Genomic DNA, 22,169 nt, shown 5'->3' with positions numbered 1-22,169 from the left:
AAAATACCTGCAACTTCAGTACCTCAATTTACAAAAGCAATAGAATCCACTATAGCACGTTAACAAAGAAAGAGACCATGTCTGGATGTAAATGCGCCGACAAAAAAGACAAACCCGAAACACCGGACAAGATAATGGGCCCGCTTGAAAGTAACTTGCACACAAAAATTACCACCACGTTGGACCCTCAAACTTTGATAATCAGAAATGATTCCTGGAAACACGCACATCATACTGGTATGAAGGGGGTGGAAAACGTTGCAGAAAGTCATTTTCATGTCACCATTGTGAGTGAGAAATTTAGTGAACCCGGATTGAAGTCGTCGCTTGCTAGACACCGTTACATTTTCAAAGTCCTTGATGACGAGATCAAGGGGGGTATACATGGATTCCAAGTGGTTTGTAAGACTCCTCAAGAGTGGGCAAAACAACAAGAACAGACACAAGGCGAAAAACCAGCTAGAGCTCCAAGCGGACAATACTTCTCGTAGTCGGCATTTTAGCACTACATTTACACGCTTTCGGAACGTACCAAAAAGAGTGGTCTATCGGGTTGTTGTTTTTTGGGGGATAAACTATATATGTGTAGGTTTGTGTGTATGTATTAGTATATACGACTAGGACAAGAACATCGTTGAAGGAAAATGGGGCCAGCTTGTCGACTAGTGTTCGGAGTTTTCAACAAAGGTCTTGTATGCATCGACGTCCATCAATTCATCTAGTGAAGAGCCTTCATCGACCTTAACTTTGACAATCCAACCTTCACCCATAGGATCGGTGTTGATCAATTCTGGAGATTGATCTAACTTCTCGTTAACTTCGACTATCTCACCACTGATTGGGGAGTAGATATCACTGGCACTCTTGACACTCTCGATGGAACTGATAGTTTCACCGTTTTCAATCTTTTCTCCAATTTGGTGTGCTGGCAATTCAATGAAAGTAGCATCACCTAAGGCGTCAGCAGCATAGTTGGTAATACCAATGAAGCCGGTACCATCTGGATGGATGGAGATCCATTCATGCTCGTTCGTGAACTTCAACTTTGGTTCTTGGGAGTAAGTGGAGACAATAGACTCTGGGTTCAACTTGAATGTGGATTGCAAACGTGCTGAAAAGTTGATAAACTGCACTTTTGGAGCACCACCGTATTGGTGGGAAACAGTTTGAGATAAGCTTCTCAAGTTGTTTCTGAGAATTGATCTGGCGAACATGGTTTTTGTATCTATGTGGTGTGGGATTTGTGCAGTGAAAAAGATGTCTTGTTACAGTTATTTCTCTTCTGCCTGTTGTCTGAAGAGAAGAAAGAAAGAATTACCAAAAAATGGGAAAGAAGCCGTACATACAGCCCCAAATTCTGCTGGCTGGTTGGCCCGTTGGCTGGCCTCTCTAAGCTCCTCTGCACATGCTCTCACCATAGAAGTCAAACAGAGTAACAGGGCCCGAGTCAACCATAACGGCCGGAGTCTTACCAAGTCAGCCCCAGAGTCAGTATCGTTGTCAAAAAAGACTTGCTAGGGAAGCGGCCAGAGTCAGACAGCGGAAAATGGGGGGGTAAAAAAGTCACGTGATTGTGGGTATGGTATCGATGCAGTATGTTTGCTTGAAAAGCCAATCTATAGAAGTTTTATACAATTATCTCTATTAAAATGTGAAACAAGCGGAAGAAAATGCCGGAGATGTTCAGAACTATTGTCATACACTTTCCCAGAATGCAGCGTTCTCGATAAGGTGGTCCGCCAAGAAGTGAAGCTGTGGGATGGTATTGGCGACCTTCGTGAAGAAATCGTTGGCAAACCTGTTGATGAAAAACAGCTGATTGTTGCTCAAATTATCTACCAGCGTGATTCCCTCGTGAAGGTCCATATCTTTTATTGGTTTTCCAAAGTTATTAGCAATGAGATCATCCTGTAGAAGATCTCGAGACGGAGTTGAGGATTTGAAATAAGCTTCTAAACAACTTATTTGCTTGAACTCCTCCCCTAAAGAGAGTCCCCACTTGCAACTTGGATTCAACGGCCTGCACACGTTGGAGATATCTGCACACTTGATCAAAATACAGGAGAGAAGTTTAAAGTTGTCGAAATCCGATTCTAGATTATAAATTTCTTTCACGTAGTCGTCATGCTTGGCCATATCTGTTGCCAAGATCGCATTATCCACAACGCTTAATGTGTATTTGAGGTGGGTATTGCCGTCAACGGGAAACAAGTCTTTCGATTGGTCCAAGAAGGGTATTAAAATTTTCTTGAACTGTAACCTATGGAAATTTTCAAGAATTGAATGATTGTCAAAGTAGGCTGCTAGCGGAGACTTGGTGTTTATTAGAAATGCATTTGTAATACCCGGGTGTCCAATATCGTGGCCCAATGAAGCCAATAAAAGAGCAAATGAATCTGATTTGGAAAGCTTAAAGCTGGAATCTCGGGTCAATATGTTTAGGAAAAAATTCGTTGCTTGGAGTACATCTATTGCGTGTCTAAAATTATGGAATGGATTTCCGATTCTATAGTTGTCCCTGACAAAGAAAAGGAAAGAACTCAAAGTCTGCGAATGGGATTGAGCATTGATTGAGTATGATTTCAATATGACGTGACTCATTTTGAGTAGTTCATCTAAGTTAAAGTGAAAAGCATTGAATTCCCACTTATTAATAAGATTCAGGTAGTATTCATCATCCTTATGTGACTCTAGGTTAATAAGAAGCTTATCGTAATCTATATCAGTAGACAACAATTTTGTAAAGAGGGCCATATCACTATCGACTGGGAAATCTAGATTCAAATAGTTTATCATGGTGTCCAACTGGTCGAACTGTCTGTCATTGAAGCCTATCCAGCATTTGATTCTGGCCAGCCGGGTCGAAAGGTTATTCTCCACAATGGATAACTCTGAAAACACGTGGGTAATGTCGTCTTCATTCTCATCAGACGAATTAAGGGAGAGGATTATTGGGTTCAAATGGAGGAACCTATAGTTGAGTAGAGACAACAAGTTTTTCAGGCTCAAGGAGGAAAGTGAGGTGTTGGATGAGTCCGAGATTTGCTGGGCGTAATACGCAGGGTTTGAATTTATGACGATCGTCACCGAGTAATCTATTTCTTTCTCAATCAAGGAAGTGTCGGCTCTCTCTATCTGTGCATGATCTGTGCTGTTTCTCACCAAGGAGTAGTTGGGAGAAGACAGGAGATACTCGACCAAAGCTTTGATGTTGGGGAAAGTGGCTATGTGGGTGGATGCGTGAGGATAGCAGTTGGCCAAGCTTTCCGGCAGAGTCTGCTCTGTGAACCCAAGTAGGAGTAGATCGTTCAGCATGTTCAGTTAAGCCGGTTCGGGGAGGTTTTTATGAGGCACCTTGGTTCTCTTCACAAAGCAGAGCAGGCGGAAGAAACTATGTCAGGAGTATCACAGGTGAATCACACACAGCACATGTGCATGTATGCGTATGCGTCGTCTGTGATGAAGGCAAGGAGGAGAGTATTCAAATTAGTGGTGTTGCGTGTGTTAATGCAACCAGGGAGTGACAAGTAGAGAATGCGTGTGGGAGAGACACGGGGAAGCTTCTCTGCTGCAGGAGATGTCCGTGTGGGCGTCAGTGCCGCTGTATGTATGGCTGTACGAACGGGTGAGATCCGGCTAAGCACAAGGGGCAGGAGGGGAGAGGGGCGGGGACTGGACAGGGAGGAGGCAGGCGGGGGCAGAGGCAACGACTGCAGAGGTCAGGCAGAGATAGATGGAGACAGATAGAGGCCAGACGGAGATAGAGGGCGGAAGTAGGGAAGGAAAAAGGGAGGCAGGAAGGGCAGGAAGCCAGAGATCTACGGGCCCACGTCAAGTGGGGGGTGGGCGTGCAGGCAGGCCGGGGGCTAGAGGCAGTAGGAAAGAGGGTGCATCATCCGTTGGCCGTGCGGGAGCGATAAGACGAGTTTGAGAGAGTGCAGGAGTTTATTAAAAGCAGACGGCAACTAGTGTCTCTGCGAGGTGCAGCGTTGTTTCTTTTCGCTTTCCCATGCTATTTTTTGAGTTTGGCTTCGCCGACGTTGGGGCGGCAGCGGTAGCGGAAGCGGGGGGCACGGGCGTACGGGCACGGGATTTACGCTGCTCGGCCCGTGCTCGGCCTGCTCGGGGCGGCCGGTGGTGAGTGTGCCAGCAGGGGAGTAGGGGCAGCAGCATGTAAGCATGGAAGCATGTAAGTAGGTAAGTATGTAAGTATGTAAGTATGTAAGTATGTACACATCTTGTCTAGAGCCGAAAGGATAACGGGTGCCCATCTCCTGGTCGACGCCAACAAAAGGGGCAGGGCAAACGGCGCAGAGCCCGTGGGCACAGCCCATGGCCCAGCAGAGACGCCGGTGCATGGCGTGGCAGGGCGCCGGCCGGGAAGCGTTCCGCCCGGTCTCGCTTACCGCCGGCAATCGCCCTGTGCGCGTAATGCCGCGCACCAGTTTCCCGTCACTGGGGTTGGACAGGGCGGGGATGCGATGGCCCGAGGCGAGAAGCCCGGGGCTAGAGGCCCGACCGCCAAGGGGCGGCCGCCTGAAGCCGCCGGCCTAGGCGAGACCGCGCTTCTCGCGCACGTACGAGAAGCTCTTGAGGAGCTTGTTGCGGGCGCCGAGGGTGCTGACGCCGAGCTGGGCCAAGGCGGCGTCGTCAAGCGCGACCATGTCCTGCCAGCGCAGGTGCTGGAGGTTCTCGGTGTACTTGTGAAGCCGAAGAGTCTTCAGCCAGGCGGGGATGTCTGCAAGCAGGGCATCGGAGGCGATGTCCTTCGGGATGTTGTTGGCGGCGGCGGCGGCGGCGGAAGCAGCGGTCGGGGTGGTCGGGGTGGACACGGTGTTGAGGCTGCCGTTGCTGGTGCTGGCGGCGCTAGCGCTGGCGCCGGCGCCGGCGGCACCGGTCTTGTTCTTGTTGTGCAGCGCTCTGCGCTCCTCTTCGGTCAACAAAGAGGTGGACGAGGCGGAGCCGTAGCCTGCGTGCAGCATGTTGCCCAGACTGCCGCCACTCTTGCTGTAGCCATGAGTCGGGTGGAGCTTGCCGGCGAGCACGGAGCCATGGTACGATAGCTTGTTGGCTGAGGCGGCAGGCGTGGCGGACGTGGTGGCGGCGGCGGCGGCGGCGGCGGCACCAGGTGTGCCCCGCGTGCCGCTGTTGGTGGACCGGATGCGGTTGTGCGGCGGAACGGACATGCTCTGGGTGAGGTTCTGAAGGGCGGCAGCGCCGCTGCCGTCGCCGTAGGCGTTCTTGCCGTTGTTGAGCATGCTCATGTTCATGTAGTTGAGGTTGTTCATGCCCATCTTCGAAGAGTTCATCGTGTTCATGTTCATGTTCATGTTCGGGTTCATGTTCGGGTTCATGTTCGACGGCTTGTTCTGAAGGTTTCTGTGCCTGCCGCGGTCTTCCTTCAGGCTTCTGTTCGAGTCGATCACGGACCGGTTGTTGATTGTGTTCAGCGACTGCTGTAGCTTCGTTCCAAGCGTCCCCTCGCCGCCGCTGCCGTTGTTGTTAGTGTTGCCGGTGCCATTGTAGTTGTAGTAGTTGAAGGAGACGTTTTCGGGCGCCATCTCCTGATACCCGTCGGAGAGCACTCTGAAAAGTGGCTGGTTGCCCAGCAATGGGCTCATGGGGCCGCTGCTCATGTTGAACTGGCCGTATCCGCCACTGCCGCTGCCGTTGCCGTTGCCGTTGCCGTTGCCGTTGCCGTTGCCGATTTGGTCCACAAATGCAGCACCGGAGGAATATGACGGGTCTGCAGACTTGGGTCTCTCGATGGGCTCGATGATGTTCGAAAATCCTGTTTTCATCACCGGCGGCGAAAGCATTCTCCTTGGCGCAGGTCTGTACACAACGTCGTCCTGGACGCGGTCGTTGCCGTCGTCTTTGCCGCCGCTATTCAAGATAGAGTCCAACGTGATAGGCACCGGGTTGTCCCTGTGGTTCATGTTCGAGATCGGGATGATCGGCGAAACAGGCCTCAACCGCTGCGGAAGGGAGGTGTTTGCGGAGAGGGGCGGCGAAAACGTGATGCTCCCCTTCGAGTCCTCGTTCGGGATAGCCGAGGAGATCTTGCGCTGGATGAAGTCCACCACCTCCTGGTCCCGAACAGAGTCGATGAACAACCCGATGGCGGCCTTCTGCTCCTCGACGTTGAGCCCGTGCACCCAGTTGTTGAACACCTTCAAGTCGTTGGTAAAATTCTCCAACAGCAGCTCGGTCTCCGGCTGGAACGCCGGCACGTCGTTCTCGGTGCCGTACCCGGCCGGCGGAGACATGGCAGCGATGTTCAAGTTGGCAAAGTTGAGCTCGGACACGGGCGACGCCACGGACGCCAAGAGTGGCGATAGCATCGAATCCATCGGGAGGTTGTTGTTCGAGTTGCCTGGCGCATTCGGGTCGAATGCGTACCGGGACGAGGGCGGCGAGAGAATCGCCATGGAGGTGTCTGTCATGGTGGGGGAAAACACCTGGCTCTGACCTTGGTTCTGCCCTGGAGCGTAGGCCTGGGCGTGGCCTTGGCCTGAGCCCTGTTTCTGGCTCTGCACCGCTAGCGGCTCGCCGGTGGTGGCAGCGTTCCCTGCAATTGGTTGGTTATGCAACATCTTCCGCTCTTAGTTTGTCTGCAGTTCTGCTCTCTGCTTTGGGCCAGTACACGTCGGGCTTAGTGTGTGTAGCTTGCGCTGGGACGTCTGCGATGTTCCTGCTGCGCTGCCTTTTCACAGAAAGAACGAGAGTCGCAAAGAAGATCCCGGGACCCATCCGCTGACTGGCCACCGGCAAAAGGGGGAAGAGCCAACCCGCAACTCATGGTCCCTGCCTGCCTTGGACCAACTGACGGCAGTGTCTGTCACGGGGAGGCCCGTCGACTGCGACTTCTCGCGGCCGTTGCGGTCACGTGCCGTGCCCGCGCCTCCTGCTGCGCCCTCTGGGAGGGAGGCAGGGAGGTCTTGAGGAACAAAGCAGGGGTTGCAGGGGACGGAGGAAGAGACGGAGAAAAGGGCAGTTGAAGAACGTGCTTGTGAACCAGCCAACATGTCCTCGCAGTCCGGAATAGTGCCTTCAGCGGAGGTAGTTGTGCAGGTGCACGACTTTGTGGCGTCCGAAGGTCGTGCGCTCACGTTGACGATCGATGCATCGAGTTTGTCTGTCGACGTCGGGGCCACGACCAAGGCCACGGCCGACCTGGACGCCGACCTTGATGCAATTGCGTCACAGCAGCTCTCGGACGTTGAATGCCAGTATCTTCTTCTTCGGTACGGCAACGGCGGGAAGCTGGCGTTTATTTCGTATGTGCCGGACAACGCCTCGGTGCGCTACAAGATGTTGTACGCCAGCAGCAAAAACACGTTGTTGCGGTCGCTCGGAGGTGAGCTCTTTGACCCTATCCTCTTTGTGAACAGTGCAGACGAGCTGACTGCGGCTGGCTGGAGGAAGATTGTGCACAGCATGGACGGTGCCGTCCCGTTGACGGAGTCGGAGCAGAACTTGCGGGACGTACGGGAGAAGGAGCTGTATCTGAACAGCTCGAAAGCGAGCCACAGTGGCCAGTTGGTGAGTGACTCCAGCAATGCCTTGCTTTTTCAGATCGACCCGGCTCTTGAGCCGCTGCTCGCCGCAGGCTCTGCGTCGCCGGCTTCCCTTATCAGCCTGGAGATCTCGGAGGAGGTGCTCAAGCTTATCGACAGCGCCGACAGTGTCGCCGTGGAGGATTTGGTCGACCGTGTTCAGCCCATTTCCGGGCCCTCCTACCACCTCTACACGGCCGATACGGGCGCTTGCTTCTTCATCCTCACTTGTCCGTCCGGCTCAAAGGTGAGGGAGCGCATGCTGTACGCCGCCAACAAGCAGGGGCTTCTCAATCATTTGAAGAGCAACGGCTGGGAGTTTTCCAAGGTCGTCGAGGCCGGCGACGCCGACGAGATCGAGCTGTCAGAGCTTCAGACAGCCGCCGGAGGTGATTCAGGTGCAACAGCTCCCGATACCGCTGGCCCGGGCGGCTCCGCCAGGCTGAGGTTTGCGAAGCCAAAGGGCCCACGCAGACGCTGATGGTTTTCCGTCTCTCACATTATTTAAATTCACATACTTAACTAGTTACATTGAATTCATTAAAGACGCTAAAGGATGTGCTCCGCGTGCATGAATCATGATTACCTCGCAGCCTTCAAGCTCCAGCGCGCCGCAATCAGTAGACTCATACTGACTACAAAGTAAGCTTTTCCTCTTTATAGGTTCATAAGTGCTTAATTACTGTCCGCTAGAATGTAAACTATTTAGAGCTAAAAAAAATTGAGGAATGGAACAAACATAAAAAAACGTTATCTATCCTGATTCCCAAAAAACGTTGTTTTCGTTCCCACTGGTATTGTTGATGTTCGCACCACCACTGACGGTGTTGATATTCTTTTCCTTGACTGGACTAGTAGACCTGTTCCTGTTGTTCACAATATTGGTAGAGTTTCGCAGTGGAACAAACTTATCTCCATTCTTCTTGCCGCTTGACAATGAATCTGGCTTTTTCCGTGAAATCCGCCGTTTTTTATTACCCTTCAGTTGGTCTGGATCAGCCATGATAAAATGGATCGTGCCACTATTCCCTCTGTTACGTTTCTTGCCCTTCCCGTTGTTGCCTTTAGCATTTCCATTTGAACTCGAATTCGAGTTCAGATTGCCAGTGCTCATAGAGTCATTCAGGCTCGTACTTCTTCCAAACTTCTTATTCGACGTCGGAAGTGATGATTTATTAAACCCATCCGAGCCCAAGGGCTGCGTCTTGTATTTTCTTAAAGACTTGGCGCTCTGTTCCTTGAATACTCCCATGACTGGTGCCGTAGGCATGACATCCAACATTGGGTTCTCCTGACCATTGGGCACGAAAAGATTGTTGTTTATGTGGTTGCTGCTGATGTTATGTATGTGATTAGGGATAAGAATCTCGTTGTGATGGCTGTGTAAATGATTCTTATCGCCATCATCAACAATATTGTCGGTACTACTGCTGATATCGTTGTGGCTGTGGTTGCTGATGTCGCCAATGATGTGAGTGCTGATGAGTTGAGCTTGTTGCTGGACGCTTTCTGCAGCAAGTACGCTATTGATGTACTTGTTCATTGGAGTTGGAGAAGCTTCCAAAGTCTTGTTTCCTGGAACCACAGTTAATCTGGTTGAAGACTTGGAGGCAGAACTGACAACAATGGTGGAAGGAGATGAATCTATCATCCCCTCATTCTCAAGCATGCTATTATCCACGTTAGTTTTGGATATTACTGAAGTCCCCTTCATTACACCAAACCTGTTTGGTGTAATGTTTTTAGCTTCATCACCACTGCCACGTTTTGATGCTTTATTTGATTGCTTCTTTTTACTTCTTGATCTCTTTAGTTTCTTAGGTGTAGTGACAGTCGGTTCTACCATATTCAACATTTTAGCATTGGCGGCAGATGTTGGATCTTTTGCCTCCGGGTTGAAAGTGTTTTGGGATAATGCCATTGGAGCTTGGAAAAAATTCTGAACAACAGCCTTGGAAGACTCTTCAGATTCTCTTACAGTTGCCAACAAGTTTGAGCCTGGATTGGAAACCTTCTCGTTGCTCTTCATGTTCATTTTTTCCTTTTGGATCATTTCATATTGTTTATGCTTGACGCAGGGAGAATTTTTAAAATTTGCAAAATCTGTTTCGATAATCTTGTCTGTATTGTTGTTGACAAGGCCGGATGTACCTCGGTTCATGGCTCCAGTGTGAGACTCATCCACAAGATAGCCATGCGGGTTTACTTTCATTGCACTATTGGTATTGCTGGGTATGTAACTGTTCGTCAATCTTTTGATGGTACTGTTTCCGAAAAACTGTTTGGAGTTGAAAATGTCGTTTGATGTTGGTGTTTTGAATATCTTGTCTAATTTTTCCGTCAAAGGTGTCTGGATAAAAGCTATCTCTGTTACATGTTGAGGTTGGGAATGCAGCTGCTGGCTGTTCTGGTTACCCAGCTCGTCCGTGTTTGTTGTGTTTGCGAAGGTGGAATACAATGTGTTCAAGTAGGGGGTATCGAAAAGGTCCTCGACGTTTGATTTGTTGGCCAAAGGAGTGCGTAAGCTGGGCGATATTGACACAAAGTTCTCAACGGGCATGTACTGAGCAGGTAGCAACTGGGATTTGGAAAGCTCTTTGGCCAAGCCATGGCCTGCGTGCTGATACTGGTGCTGGTGCTGGTGTTGGTGTTGGTGTTGGTGTTGGTGCTGTTTCTGGGTTGAGAAGAGCTTGTTGGAGGGCTGTATCTGGTTCGGAGTGAAGGTGATGAAGGAGTCAAAATTCGGCGAGTCCAGGAAAATGAGGTGGGAGTCGTGATGCTGCGAGTTTATGTGGTGGGCAGGCACGGTCGGAATGGACGGCTGTCTGGAGTTGGCGAGGGTTTTGTGTGGGGTCTGCTTGCTCAGGTGGTCGTGAGCGATACTCAGGGCGGAGGAGGTGAGACGTCTGCTGGGGACGGAGTCGGCGTGGTTGGTCGGGTTGCTGCTGGCGGCGTTGGGGTTGTTTTTCGGGTTGTTGTAGTTGGAGCCCCACATGTTGTTCAAGAGCGAGATCATCTCTGAGTCGTCGTTGTAGAGCTCCTTCGAGGGCGAGGAGTCCAAGAAATGGGAGTTTGTGTTTTTGGAGGACATCTGCCGGGGGTGTGTGTGAGCCAGATGTGGTTACAGAAACGATGGTCCCTTGCTCGGCAGCGTGGGTTGTGGCGGCTGGTCTTGGTTAAGCAATGGGCAGGGCACGCAAGCAGGCGGATGAACGAATGGAGACAGCGACGGGTGCTAGCTGGCCTGGACGTGTGCAGTAGCTGGGGGACGCCAATGTGCTGGTGGACGCAAACAAATGCAGGGGCCTCTGGGTGTCGATAACAGACAGCGTCGACAGCGAGCACAAGAGAAGCACCGGCACTGGCACAGACGAAAGGTCCCTGGTTCGCCAGCTTGTGTGTAGCCATCTCTCCTGCATGCTATCATCACGATTGAGCCTGTTTGTTTACATGCGCCCAAAATTCTTGTTGTTGTTGTTGTTGTTTTCCAGTCGCAGCCGCTGCCACGGTTGCTGCGGGTCCCGGCGCTGCGAAAAACAGTGCCTGCTGTTGTTGTTGTTGTTGTTGTTGTTCTCGCGGCCCTTGCTTGCGTCAGCGCCTGCGCCGCAGCTTGGGAATTCGCACTTCCTCCTCCGAGACCCGCCGTGGCGGTGCCGCCCGGCCCGTGTGGCGCGCGCAAAGGCCCTGGGCCCAGGGCCTAGAGCCACGGCCGCGGCCGCGATGCCGGGAGCGGGCGCTGGCAGAAAAGAGAGCCGCTGCCGCAGCAACAGTGCGGCAGCGGCAACACCGTTGGTGGCGGGGGCAAGGCGAGGCGAGTGCCCCGTCCAGTGCCCCGTCCAGTGCCCCGTGCCCTGTGCCCTGCTTCCTGCGTGATCTGCCGGCCCAGGAAACGCAGCGGCAAAAGAAGGTTCCCGCGAGGAGAACTTCGCCTGCCCGATCGAGGTGGAATGCGTACCGGTGGGAAATCCTGGCCAGCAGCAGCAGCTGTTGTGCGGTGCAGTGCGCTGAGCTGAGAACCGTTTAGGCGCACGAATAGTACCTCTGTGCCGCCATCGGAACGCCCTTTCGCAAAGATACCGGCATCCCCCGTAGAGTCTGGGATTGCTTGTGCCTGCCGCACAGTTTCCACTGCCCCCGACACCCTGCACAGAAAACACGTATCCAGGCGTATCCCTCTGCCCCGTGCTTCGACAGCTGTCTGTTACACTTGGCCCCTCCCCCTCCTCCGCTATCGTCAGACATCAGGGTACCGCAGGTAGGACCCTTCCTTCTGCCTCGACATATGCACACGGCCGCACAGCACTACTGATACAAGAGCTGCACACACACAGCACTCCACTATGAACAACCATTCCCGCTCGTCTCGGATGGCCTCCGGCGACAGGCCCGACGCTGGACACCACGCCAGAGTGAGCAGCGGCGCCAGCAGGAGCAGCCCCGGCGGCAGCCCCACTACAGCAGCAGCAGCAGTACCGGCCCCAAGCAGACACACAGACTCGAGGTTGAACACCAGCGTGAACGCCAGCAGCAGCGCTTCCGCCCCGACAAACATCAGCCCGTTGTCCCCCTCCGTCACCGTCGACGCTCTGCACCAGTCTCCGTCCACGACCGCTCCGCCTGACGCCCCCACCAAGTTTCTCCCCGTGGAGAACTCCATCATCAGCGTCATCTTCGCCAGAATAGACCTGCTTCTCCCGTACATCTCAGGATACTCGGTCCCGCAGGTCTTGGCCGAACCATGCTACATACAGGCCAAGGCACACTTGTTGAAATTGACAGTCTCCTCAAACTACTTGCGGGACATCCTCTCATGCGTGTACAACCTCCTTCTCCAGGTGTTGGAAAAGGACCCCGGAAAGTCGCAGTACGACAGAAGTACAAATACCTTAAACTCCATTTACATAATGTTAACGCTCCTGGCTAACATAATCAACAACTTGAAGGCGCACGAGAACTTGGACCACTCCGCAACAGACATTTTCAAATCCCTGGGCCTCAAAATCACCTCCTTCACCTTGGAGGACTCCCACTTAACCTCCAGCCCCGTTTATGCAATCGACGTCGCCCTGGCGACCAAGCTCTTGAGACTGTTGATAACTTTGAAAAGTGACCATGATTGCTTGGCAACTTTGTTTTCAATCACAGATTACCCAAACTCGAGTGTCTCCTCAAGTAATACCGCATCCGCCAATTCGAGTACGAACGCCAATGTAAATACACACTCGATATTGAACTCCCCTCCTTCTTTGCAGCGGCCGGCATCCCTCCATGGTAACATCATTTCCTCCTCATCTTCTTCGTCATCTTCCTCCTCCATCCCAACTTCTCCACCGGCTCACCCACAATCAAACTCGTTCTCTTTTGCGTCGTCTTCTTCTTCCAATACTGCTAACACGACCACCTCCTCTTCTTCTCATTCGGCTTCAAGCGACAGCCGCATCAGTCCCTCTATGGTCGAGGATCACAACGAGGTTACTAAATTATTGAAGAAGTTTCAAATTCTGGAGAATTCGGAATTGATTTCAAATATTGACAAAAAAATATTCTCAGTTTTTCATTATATCGCTGCGTCTAATCCTAATGAATACCTAGAATTTATGAAGATGCTTTTCAGAAGAATCCCATTGGAAAACCTATATATCAGGGGATCGCATGTGATACAGTTTGCCTTCATCTCATCAAAAAATTTCAATGGTCATATCCAGTTCATTCGTGATTTGTTGTATATAACAAGAAAGAACTCTCAGAAAAGTCTATATTTACATTATTTCTCAAAGGCTATTTTGAGTTGGGCAATGAACCGTTCAGAAGATTTTTTGAAAGTGGTGGATACTTCAACTTGTTCCAAAAATGCTGAAGTCTTGTTTGATACCCTCTATCGACAGCTCGATCCAAAGTACTGTCCAAAAGTTTATTACAGTATCTTAAGTTGTCTGTTTTTGTTTCAACCAAAACAATTGAATAAATACATAAGTGATAAGTCAAACAAATCAACAACTCAAGCATTAAAGAGATCAATCACGAACGTGACAAAATTGAACTCAAGCAGGCAGAAGTTTTTAGCAGATTTTGTCCTTTTAGTTAATAGATCTCCAGAATTGGCTGAACCATTGATATCTTTTCTTTTGGTTGGCTGCTCCGTCGGTACTTACAACAAAACACATGCTCTATATAACTTTGCTGTGTTCATGAAAGATCCATTGACTTTACAGGTGAACATGGAATCTCCTGACGGCACTTACAGCCAATATCCAACCACAAATAACGTTCCTCCTACAATCTCATACTCCGCAAACAGTTCAATGACTTCTACTGACTCTAATAAATATGGTTATCTTCTTGATTGCAGCATTCATGGCTCTAATGTAATTCAAGATTTAAAGGTTGGAATCCTTGCAGTTTCTTTAATCGTGAACTCGTACATTTTACCGGATAAAATCTTGGGCGCTTTAAAATCTGAAAAATCTGCAATGGGTTCAATGGCCCTGTTCACTGGTGCATTCCGCTTATTGATTGGTATTCCTTCATTGAATGAATTGACCTTCAGATTTGTCCAAGACCTATCTCCAACTTTGCTCAAAGTACTCTCCATTTTGTGTGAAGCTCTCACTAATCCAAAGAAAGATCTCTTGAATGATAATATTAACGACTCTTTGAACCTACAACTGTCATCAATGAATATTTCACCAATATCTCCTTCATCAAACAGAACTTCTTCTTTTTCCTCAGCAGACGTTGTCAGAACCTCTTCCACAAGAAGTAAATCCTCTTCAAAGAAAATAAGAATCTCATCAGCTACTCCAACTTCTCCTCCTCCAAATGTTCCCTCGAACTTTTTTAGAGCATCACCTTTACGATTGAATTATGATGACAGCCGACTGGATAATTATTCCATTTATTCTTCTGAGAGTACAAAAAGTTTGGATTCAGAATCACATTTAGCGCATATGAATGCTGCAACTGGAACATATGAGCTTAAAGAAAACATTGATCCGTCTGCTTTGAAAAGACATATCATGCAATGTAATCCATCATTATTGAAAGAAAATGTTATAAATCTCCTGATGGTTTATAGTTCATATCCATTCTTATGCTATGTCGATGTTGAATCTGAAAATAAAGCGAGCCAAGATTTCTATTTGAGCTTTGAAAAATCTTTCAAACGCTTTATCGAAAAAGTTGCCAGATTATTATACTTGGATGATGATGACATTTTTAAAGCTACAGAATCATATCTGTTAAGCTTTTGCCTAACCGTTAGCACCGTTCACCCTCAGAAAGTTTTTTTGGCATACATCGCTACTGCAATCTTAATCGATTCTGTATCTCAAGTCGGTATCTCATTATCGCTCAGTAATGAGAAAAGAAATAGAATCATCAAGCTTATCTTCAATCTGTTGGAGACAAGGGCAGAGCACACTGATTTCAATGTTCTGTTCAATAATAGTGAAATGATCAGACCATTCCACTTGAGTGGCTCTTGTAAGAGGATGGTGAAACATTTTGAACGTGTTATTTACATTGGTCTATTTTCAAGCAACATCGAGACGATCAGAGCTTCAAAGCGCTTATTACAATATTATGTGTTTGTAATAACAAATAAACACCATTTACCGTCATGTTTTGATGGGGCAAATCTTGATCTTGCCAACAGTATTCTTGATGATAAAATGGCATTTGGCCTAGTAACCATCAGGAGGAAAATGAGAGATCGGTTATGTCATATCAAAAAGCCAACTGAAACTCTACTTAGTGTCTGGTCACTTATGTATGAAAAGGTTGCTTCCGTCTATGATTATGAGAGCGGGCCTAACATCAATTCTAGTATGGCCGAATTGGACGATTTCTTCTCGAGCCATCATGTTATAAGTGAGATTGAGATTTACAGCGAATATCTTGCATCTTTAGGTGGGATTATTCTCTCTGATGATTTTGCTGATGATTTACGTCAGCCTTTGTTGAAGGTGAGTTTAGAAAAGTTTTTGGGGAATAAAGTCATCAGTTTGTTCAGCAAAGATATTGAAAAAAGAGAGCACTCGAGAGAAATTTTGAGTGTCTCAGTTCATCCCTACTTATGCGAATCACTGTTACATTATATCAAGTTAGTTCTACCACGTTTCAAAAATAATTTAGACAAAGGCGAGTATAATGTATGTGAGTTATTTTTGAGTGTATTAAGATCAATTTGTCAGATTGAAAATGAATCTTTGTTTCCCCACACACCTGAACTATGGGATATCAATTTCACATTACTAAAGATGTTAAATCTTGAAAACAACACACCTAGCTTTTTACGATTGAAGCTTAAATTTTGCAAATTACAAGCTTTATTTTTAAGTAAGCTGGAAGAGTTGGCTTTGAATGGTAATATTATAAACAAAAATGAATATGCAAGAGTGGCTGCAGATTATCTTGAGTTCTCTTCTATACCAGAGCGTGAAACGGATCTGTCAAGAAAGAAAGTATTGTCCTTTGCTTCATCTAGGACCGATATGTCGTCGGCAAACAAAAAAATGTCTAATAAGTTGATAGAATTCAAAGAGTCTGAGTTGAAAGATCTTCATATGGACATCAAAGTGGAAGTTTCAATCATGTTAAAGCAGATTTTTTATCGATTGCCACTTGACACTCCAAGAAAACATGGCGGTGCAGAAGAAGATAGAAGTGCTGAAAATGTCGTTTTTTCAAATTACTTCAACCTATTCGTTAGGCTACTAGAAAAACTCGATGAGGTAAAGAATGAAGAGGATAACTACACCCCAATTGCTCATAGGACTTCCAGTATCATAAAAGAAATCATACAGGCATTGATAAACTTACTTAATTCTAATTCTAATATTGGCTTAAGGTATTCATTACCCTTAGGTTATCATACCGATGATCTCATCAGGGTTTCGTTTATCGACGTTTTCTCAAACATTATTAAAGAAATATACTGCAGTTTTGAAAAGAAAGTTTCAGTTGCAACATTGTATGACCAAGGTTGTGCAATTTTCACTTCTGATTTTGATTTGTTCTTGGCGGCAGCATCATGCTGCCCAAAGTCTGAAATAGAAGCTTACGCTTCTTCTATATTGGAGCTTCCGGTCAATGAGAAACAGAGGTTGAAATTACTGCTGTCATTAATCAGATTTGATGTTTTGCAGACTTCAGATAAAAATGAGATCTTAAGATCGAATACGGTCGGTACAAGAGTCATAGCGTTATATTCCCGTGACCACGCAACTGATTACATGAAGAGTATCTTCGAACCTATTTTTCACGAAATGATTGAGAAAAAGGAATATTTTGAGGTTGAGAAGGCTGGAAACCAAACAGAGGAAGAGAAAGCAGTGAACATAAAATTATTTTTCAAATATTTGAATATAATAGCCACTGCTTTCGATGATTCTATAAATGAAATGCCTATCGGTATCAGACTCATTGCAAAGGTCATTTTTGATGCTACTACAGAGGTTTTACCTGAAATCAAATTTACATCTCTCAATGCTTATTTGTTTTTAAGGCTAATCAACCCGACAATTGTCTCTCCTGAGCACGTTGAGATTGTTGATTGTACAGATCCATTGTTCAAAAGATCTCTTATGCAATTAGCTAGAGTCATTCAGACGATAGTGAACGAAGCACCCGTCAGGCTGCCGTTGTTGGAAGGAAAGTCTGAAGATTTATTTTATGCCAAACAAAAGTTCTTTTTTTTTATGAAACAAGTTGTTAATTTCAACATAGAAGAAGCATTCGGCAAGATCGATCCTGCAGAAGAAATAAGTGTTGAATCTTTCAAAAAGTTGGAGAGACAAGATTCTTGTGCTTACTTACATGGATTCTTTTACGATAATTGGCTAGAAATTAGAAAGATTTACTGTTCTGAATCATTTGGCTATGGAATATCAAAGCAAGAGAAGTTCAAAACAGTTAGAGAAATTGATCGTATCTTATCAAACATTGGATTACCAAAAAGGCTCAAAGGGTATGAAATTCCTGAAAGTGTTAAAGATGATAAATCCTCAAAAGGTATATTGCTCTATGATTTTATGTCCAGGGCCTCATTGGCTTTGGAAGAAGTTCCCTTCATAAAGGTACTGGTTACCAAGGATGGTTTACCATTGGTGTGTGTCAACACATTGGAATTTCCTGAAGATTTAACTTCAGAAGTTTATGTTTACAATTTGCTGCAAACATTAGGCAAATTCTGGGACGCACCTTTTTGTGTCTTGATTGACTTGACTGCTTTCAGCAAATTTGAAGTTTTTGAGCAAGCTAGAGAACTGCTTAAAGCAATAATGTCATCTCAATACAAAGCTAACTGTAAAAGAATATACTATGTCAACATGTCTCCAGCGTTTTTTCAGCGGCTTAAGAATTTTGATCAGCATTTTGTCAATGAAGAGGAGCTAGTAAATCCTGACTTCATTTTCCTTTCGACGAATGATGATGCTAAAGTCTTCAACAGAAATAAGATAATTGGTTACACGAACGCTATTTCTAATGATAGCAGAGTCACTTTTCAAGATGTGAGCATTTATCAAGAAGAGAGTAAAAGGTTTATACCAGTCAAATTGAAGATAGGTTACCATTTTTTGCAAATCTACTCAGCTTTACCTCAAAGACTTAAAATTCGGAATAAAATGCACATTATTAATTTAGTAGATTGTTTCAAGATCAGCGAGTTGAAGGATATATCATTGACTGCTTTGACTGGTATTGCTAACGAAATTTCAATGCTCGACATGGAAACGAACAAAAGACTCATCCTCACTTCAACCAAGAAAATTGAAATCATGCGTACAATGTATTTTTCAAGAGCAATTATGAACAACAATAGCTACACAGATGACGATTATGGTGTTGCATCCAACCCTAAATTTACAGTAGGCCAGCTATTGAACATTTCACTTGCCGGCTTACTCTCAAAATCGGCTGAAATCAGAACTGCCTCTTATGCTCTTTTAGCTTCTGTCCAACAATCAGTTGGTTTACAAACAGGTAAATCCATTGATAGTATTGAAGGGGTCGTTTTTCCCTACGGTAATATCGATTATGTTTGCTCTGTTTCTGCTAGAATTGCCGAAAACCATCCCGATCTAACTTACGCGTTTATTTACGGATTTTTTGGTGCATATAACAGCTTGGGAGAGGAAGATAAAAATTCGTTAGTTCTGTGTGTGTCCCCCTGGGTGAAGAATATTTATCGCTATGTTTACCTGTCAAACTCTTTGATGGGACCAGGGAGGGCTCGTGATATAATCAGAAAATGTGTTAGAAGCAGCAGAAAGCAGAAACATTTTCAGGTGTTTTCATTATTCATTTGGCCACAACTATCATTGGAAGATGGATTGATTAACATAATTATCGATGAGATTGTTGCTGCCTCTATAGATCATGAAGCTGAAGGAAATGATTGGCAAAGAATTACCAAATACTGGCCCTTACGGTCTTCGATTGAGATCTGTAGTGTCATTATCAAAAGGATGAAGTATAAATCCTACAATATGCCTCTTAATGAATCTGAAATAGAGGCACACACTAGATGGATTGAAACTACAGTGTTGGCTAGATTTTTATCATATTTGATTTTTGATTCATTGTTATTCGTGGACAGATATATTAGTGACATTTTCTATATTGTCACGATTTATATGGACCATGGCCCATTGGAGTTGAGACGTTCTTTGATACATTTATTAGCGAGAACCTTTCACTCCTATCTCTCAAAGCCAACTTTAACTGATGAGCAGCATTCTTTGATTAGAAACCAAATTGAACTTTTGAATGGACCAAGATTCAGAATGCTGTTTGGTTTAACTAGAGATGATGATGATGTGTTCAGGCATAACAGGATGCTTGGAACGGATGTATCTAGCAAAGCCAATGCAATCACTACACTTTGTGACTTGTTGACTTCATTTTTACAAAATTATTTGGATTCTGAAGAATATGAATTACAGATGATCAGATGGAACTCATCTGTATATAAGCTTTCATTTGATGATGATGCACAACTCCAATCGAGAGCTATTTTGATTATGGGATCATTAACAAAACAAGGTATTTCCAATGTACTTGTTTTGAAATTCATTTCTTTGGTTAGGACCAAAGCATTAAACATCATGTCCTCAGGAAAGACTGATTTACATAACTTGAAGCTAATAATATGTACACTACATGCATTTGGCAAAGCTATTGTTGGAATTAGTGAGAACTCAATATTTCATCCGGTAATTTTTTGGTTTCATGTGAATGTTCTTCTCTCAAACGATGTGAGCTATTTCAGATATGGAACAGATTATCTTGCCGCTACATTAAACAATATAAGCGTATATCTTGAAGATAAGGACATTACTCTGGTTGATTATCTATTCGAGCATAAGAAACTTTTAGGAAATATGTTTGATAGAGCAGAAGAAGAATTCGATTTTAAATTAACCAGGCAGAACTTTGATGTTGTGTTGGCATTAATTAGTTGCAAAGGGTTAGAATCTCCTTTTGCTTACAAATATGCTACAAATACAATGAAAGTTTTATTGAAAATCAGATACCAAGAATACATGAGGAAACCATTTGATAAATACAACGAATTCAACTGTTATTTATTTTTCATCTTTTTGACATCTGGAAGCAATGAAGAGATGATTTCGGCTGTTGAAGAATGTGGAATGGGAGATATTGAGTACATTACAAGTGTTAACAACTGTAAGATTCCAAAAATCTTAATTGATTGGTTTAGTGACCTTACATTGAACGTTTACACCACATGTTTGGGTGCTGCCAATTATTTCATGAAGCAAAAGCTAGACGAACTAGCATCCACCAGGGTAATCTCACTTTATGTTGAAATTTTCCGGAATGATCCAAAGATAATTCTAAAAATGTTTAAACGAGTTGAAGGAGTACTGAATAAGTTTATTGCATCATCATCAACTCCTAACCTTTTGGAGACTGTTTTGGATATGTTGGTGACATTGATGAATAACCCTGAATATGTAAGTTATCAGCTAGATGAAAAAGGGTGGATGAATAAACTGGAAGAGAACGATGTTAGAGGGATAACCAATTTTACCTTTGATGTTAATAACTCACTTTTTGAAACATCAGCTTACAAACTCACGGATACAAACAAGAGAAGGCTGAATATCGCAGATGCGCTGTTGGAGAAGATTATGGAAGTTTATAAAGATGAAAGTGATAGTTACGCTTGACATCACCTACCTCTGCAAAGATGTACGTATGAATAAAGATGTCTATATTTATGGAAAGATGACTAGTACAGTTGTATAAAAGTATTTATTAACGAATTGAAAAGAAATTTCTGAAAAGAAAAACCAAAAAGAAAGGTACAGAGCAGTTCTCATTTATTATGATAAGTGGGCCTTACCTTCTCTTCAAAACTTTTTCTATCACTCTTGTAGATGAGCATGGTAGCCCTTGCGTCTTCGACGGAAGAGTGCTCGCCCGACTGGATGTCGAGACCCAAGATTTCCTGGGCCAACTTCTTGAGACCCGGGGTCTTACCCTTGGAATATTTCGTTTTGAAAGGAGTGTGTTTTGCTGTGTCTCTGATGGAATGCTTTGGGTGGGTCAAGTAAAGAGCCTCTAAGTCGTGGTGGATAGCGTGCCCGACAAGAACTTTGTCCTTCAGTAGTTGTGCGACATCTCGCTGTGCTTGGTCGAACGTGATTGCCTTGTGCATGTCCGAAGGCCTTATACCACTGACAAACGTTCGCCAATCGGTGACTTTCTCCTTCGGCCTGACGTACTCATCGTAAATGACATGACCGTGGAAGTTCACGATCGAAACACGTGCCAGCTCGGACTGCACGCCTCCTGGCCCAACTCCGACGAATTCGCAGTCCATGGCTAGGTACTTCCCTACCTCCTGCTGGCGGTCCGAGAGCGGCTGTGAGAGCACCAGGGCCTTCCTGAGGGCCTGCGCCTTGTGTGCGGCCTCGACCTTTGCCTCTGCCTGGTCCCGGGCTATTTTCGTCAACGGCGTCCTCATGGTCACCACGCTTTTCGGGGCCTTTCTGCCCTGGCTTTTCCTGCTGCTGCAGCCGGCAGCAGCACTCTTGCTATGGCGATGCGACGAGACGTCGTCCTTTGCTGCGGGCTGTTTCTGCTCTTGCTGCTTCTGCTTCTGTTTCTGCTTCTGCAAAAGCTTCAGCCAGTTGCTCGACATGATGGATGAATGTGGTGGTCGTATGTGTTTGGTGGTAAACACTGGAGGTGGTGTGACGGAAAGGGAAGTTTTTCTGTAGATGAAGGGAAACGGATAGGAAACATGAGTATCAAAAAAAAAAGAAAAAAGAGAAAATAGAAAAATCAAAAACTCAAGAAAACCAGGAAAAATGAGAAATTAAAAAAAACCCCGGGACGTCGATCGGCCTTTTTTGCTCTCAGGCCCGGCCCTCACGCTAACCCCACGCTGGTCCCGGGGCTGACCCATGCCCCGGGACCATTCTAGGCTCGCGCCCCACGGAAAAACCCCCTCCTCCCCCCTGCGGGACGTATTCCTGATGCAGTTAGCCCCCGCGTTGCGGAAAAAAAGCACGACGGCCGCGGCCGGTGTGGAGAAGCCGGCAGTGCAGGCGTGGCGGAACGCCTCCTCTTTCCAAT

General features: G+C 46.2%; 8 protein-coding genes across 8 annotated transcripts; 3 read left to right on the top strand and 5 right to left on the bottom strand.

Annotated features, from left to right (window-relative positions):
- Positions 1-137: 137 nt before the first annotated feature.
- PICMEDRAFT_27763 (hypothetical protein) lies at positions 138-431 on the top strand (the record flags this gene model as incomplete). The annotated part of the gene is made up of 1 exon (XM_019162512.1): positions 138-431. A coding segment is annotated over one exon (294 nt), but the record flags the coding sequence as incomplete, so codon positions are not given.
- A 246-nt stretch (positions 432-677) lies between these two features.
- PICMEDRAFT_26276 (hypothetical protein) lies at positions 678-1,040 on the bottom strand (the record flags this gene model as incomplete). Its single annotated transcript, XM_019162439.1, has 1 exon — positions 678-1,040. A coding segment is annotated over one exon (363 nt), but the record flags the coding sequence as incomplete, so codon positions are not given.
- A 655-nt stretch (positions 1,041-1,695) lies between these two features.
- On the bottom strand, positions 1,696-3,315 carry PICMEDRAFT_70674 (hypothetical protein; the record flags this gene model as incomplete). Its single annotated transcript, XM_019163703.1, has 1 exon — positions 1,696-3,315. The coding sequence occupies one exon, from the start codon at positions 3,313-3,315 to the stop codon at positions 1,696-1,698; it is 1,620 nt and encodes a 539-aa protein (XP_019020213.1).
- Positions 3,316-4,583: 1,268 nt separating this feature from the next.
- Positions 4,584-4,748, bottom strand: PICMEDRAFT_18969 (hypothetical protein; the record flags this gene model as incomplete). Its single annotated transcript, XM_019162096.1, has 1 exon — positions 4,584-4,748. A coding segment is annotated over one exon (165 nt), but the record flags the coding sequence as incomplete, so codon positions are not given.
- A 2,278-nt stretch (positions 4,749-7,026) lies between these two features.
- PICMEDRAFT_70672 (hypothetical protein) lies at positions 7,027-8,040 on the top strand (the record flags this gene model as incomplete). The annotated part of the gene is made up of 1 exon (XM_019163702.1): positions 7,027-8,040. The coding sequence occupies one exon, from the start codon at positions 7,027-7,029 to the stop codon at positions 8,038-8,040; it is 1,014 nt and encodes a 337-aa protein (XP_019020211.1).
- A 166-nt stretch (positions 8,041-8,206) lies between these two features.
- PICMEDRAFT_14585 (hypothetical protein) lies at positions 8,207-11,046 on the bottom strand. Its single transcript, XM_019160449.1, has one exon. It carries the CDS (start codon positions 10,648-10,650, stop codon positions 8,314-8,316), a length of 2,337 nt encoding a protein of 778 aa, XP_019020210.1. The 5' UTR covers positions 10,651-11,046; the 3' UTR covers positions 8,207-8,313.
- Positions 11,047-11,545: 499 nt separating this feature from the next.
- On the top strand, positions 11,546-20,864 carry PICMEDRAFT_14584 (hypothetical protein). Its single transcript, XM_019160448.1, has one exon. The coding sequence runs from the start codon at positions 11,900-11,902 to the stop codon at positions 20,753-20,755; it is 8,856 nt and encodes a 2,951-aa protein (XP_019020209.1). The 5' UTR covers positions 11,546-11,899; the 3' UTR covers positions 20,756-20,864.
- Positions 20,766-21,774, bottom strand: PICMEDRAFT_14581 (hypothetical protein). The gene has a single exon (XM_019160447.1). The coding sequence runs from the start codon at positions 21,730-21,732 to the stop codon at positions 20,905-20,907; it is 828 nt and encodes a 275-aa protein (XP_019020208.1). The 5' UTR covers positions 21,733-21,774; the 3' UTR covers positions 20,766-20,904.
- Between the last annotated feature and the right edge of the window lie 395 nt (positions 21,775-22,169).

This window comes from Pichia membranifaciens (assembly GCF_001661235.1).
Source record: "Pichia membranifaciens NRRL Y-2026 unplaced genomic scaffold PICMEscaffold_1, whole genome shotgun sequence".
In the NCBI taxonomy this organism is placed as follows: domain Eukaryota; kingdom Fungi; phylum Ascomycota; class Pichiomycetes; order Pichiales; family Pichiaceae; genus Pichia; species Pichia membranifaciens.
Note: the sequence above shows the minus strand (reverse complement) of the source record. Positions and strands in the feature narration are given on the sequence as shown.

Bases quoted from the DNA above. Each gene is read 5' to 3' on its own strand.
- PICMEDRAFT_14585 (XM_019160449.1), bottom strand. From the start codon at position 10,650: ATGTCCTCCAAAAACACAAACTCCCATTTCTTGGACTCCTCGCCCTCG.
- PICMEDRAFT_14584 (XM_019160448.1), top strand. From the start codon at position 11,900: ATGAACAACCATTCCCGCTCGTCTCGGATGGCCTCCGGCGACAGGCCC.
- PICMEDRAFT_14581 (XM_019160447.1), bottom strand. From the start codon at position 21,732: ATGTCGAGCAACTGGCTGAAGCTTTTGCAGAAGCAGAAACAGAAGCAG.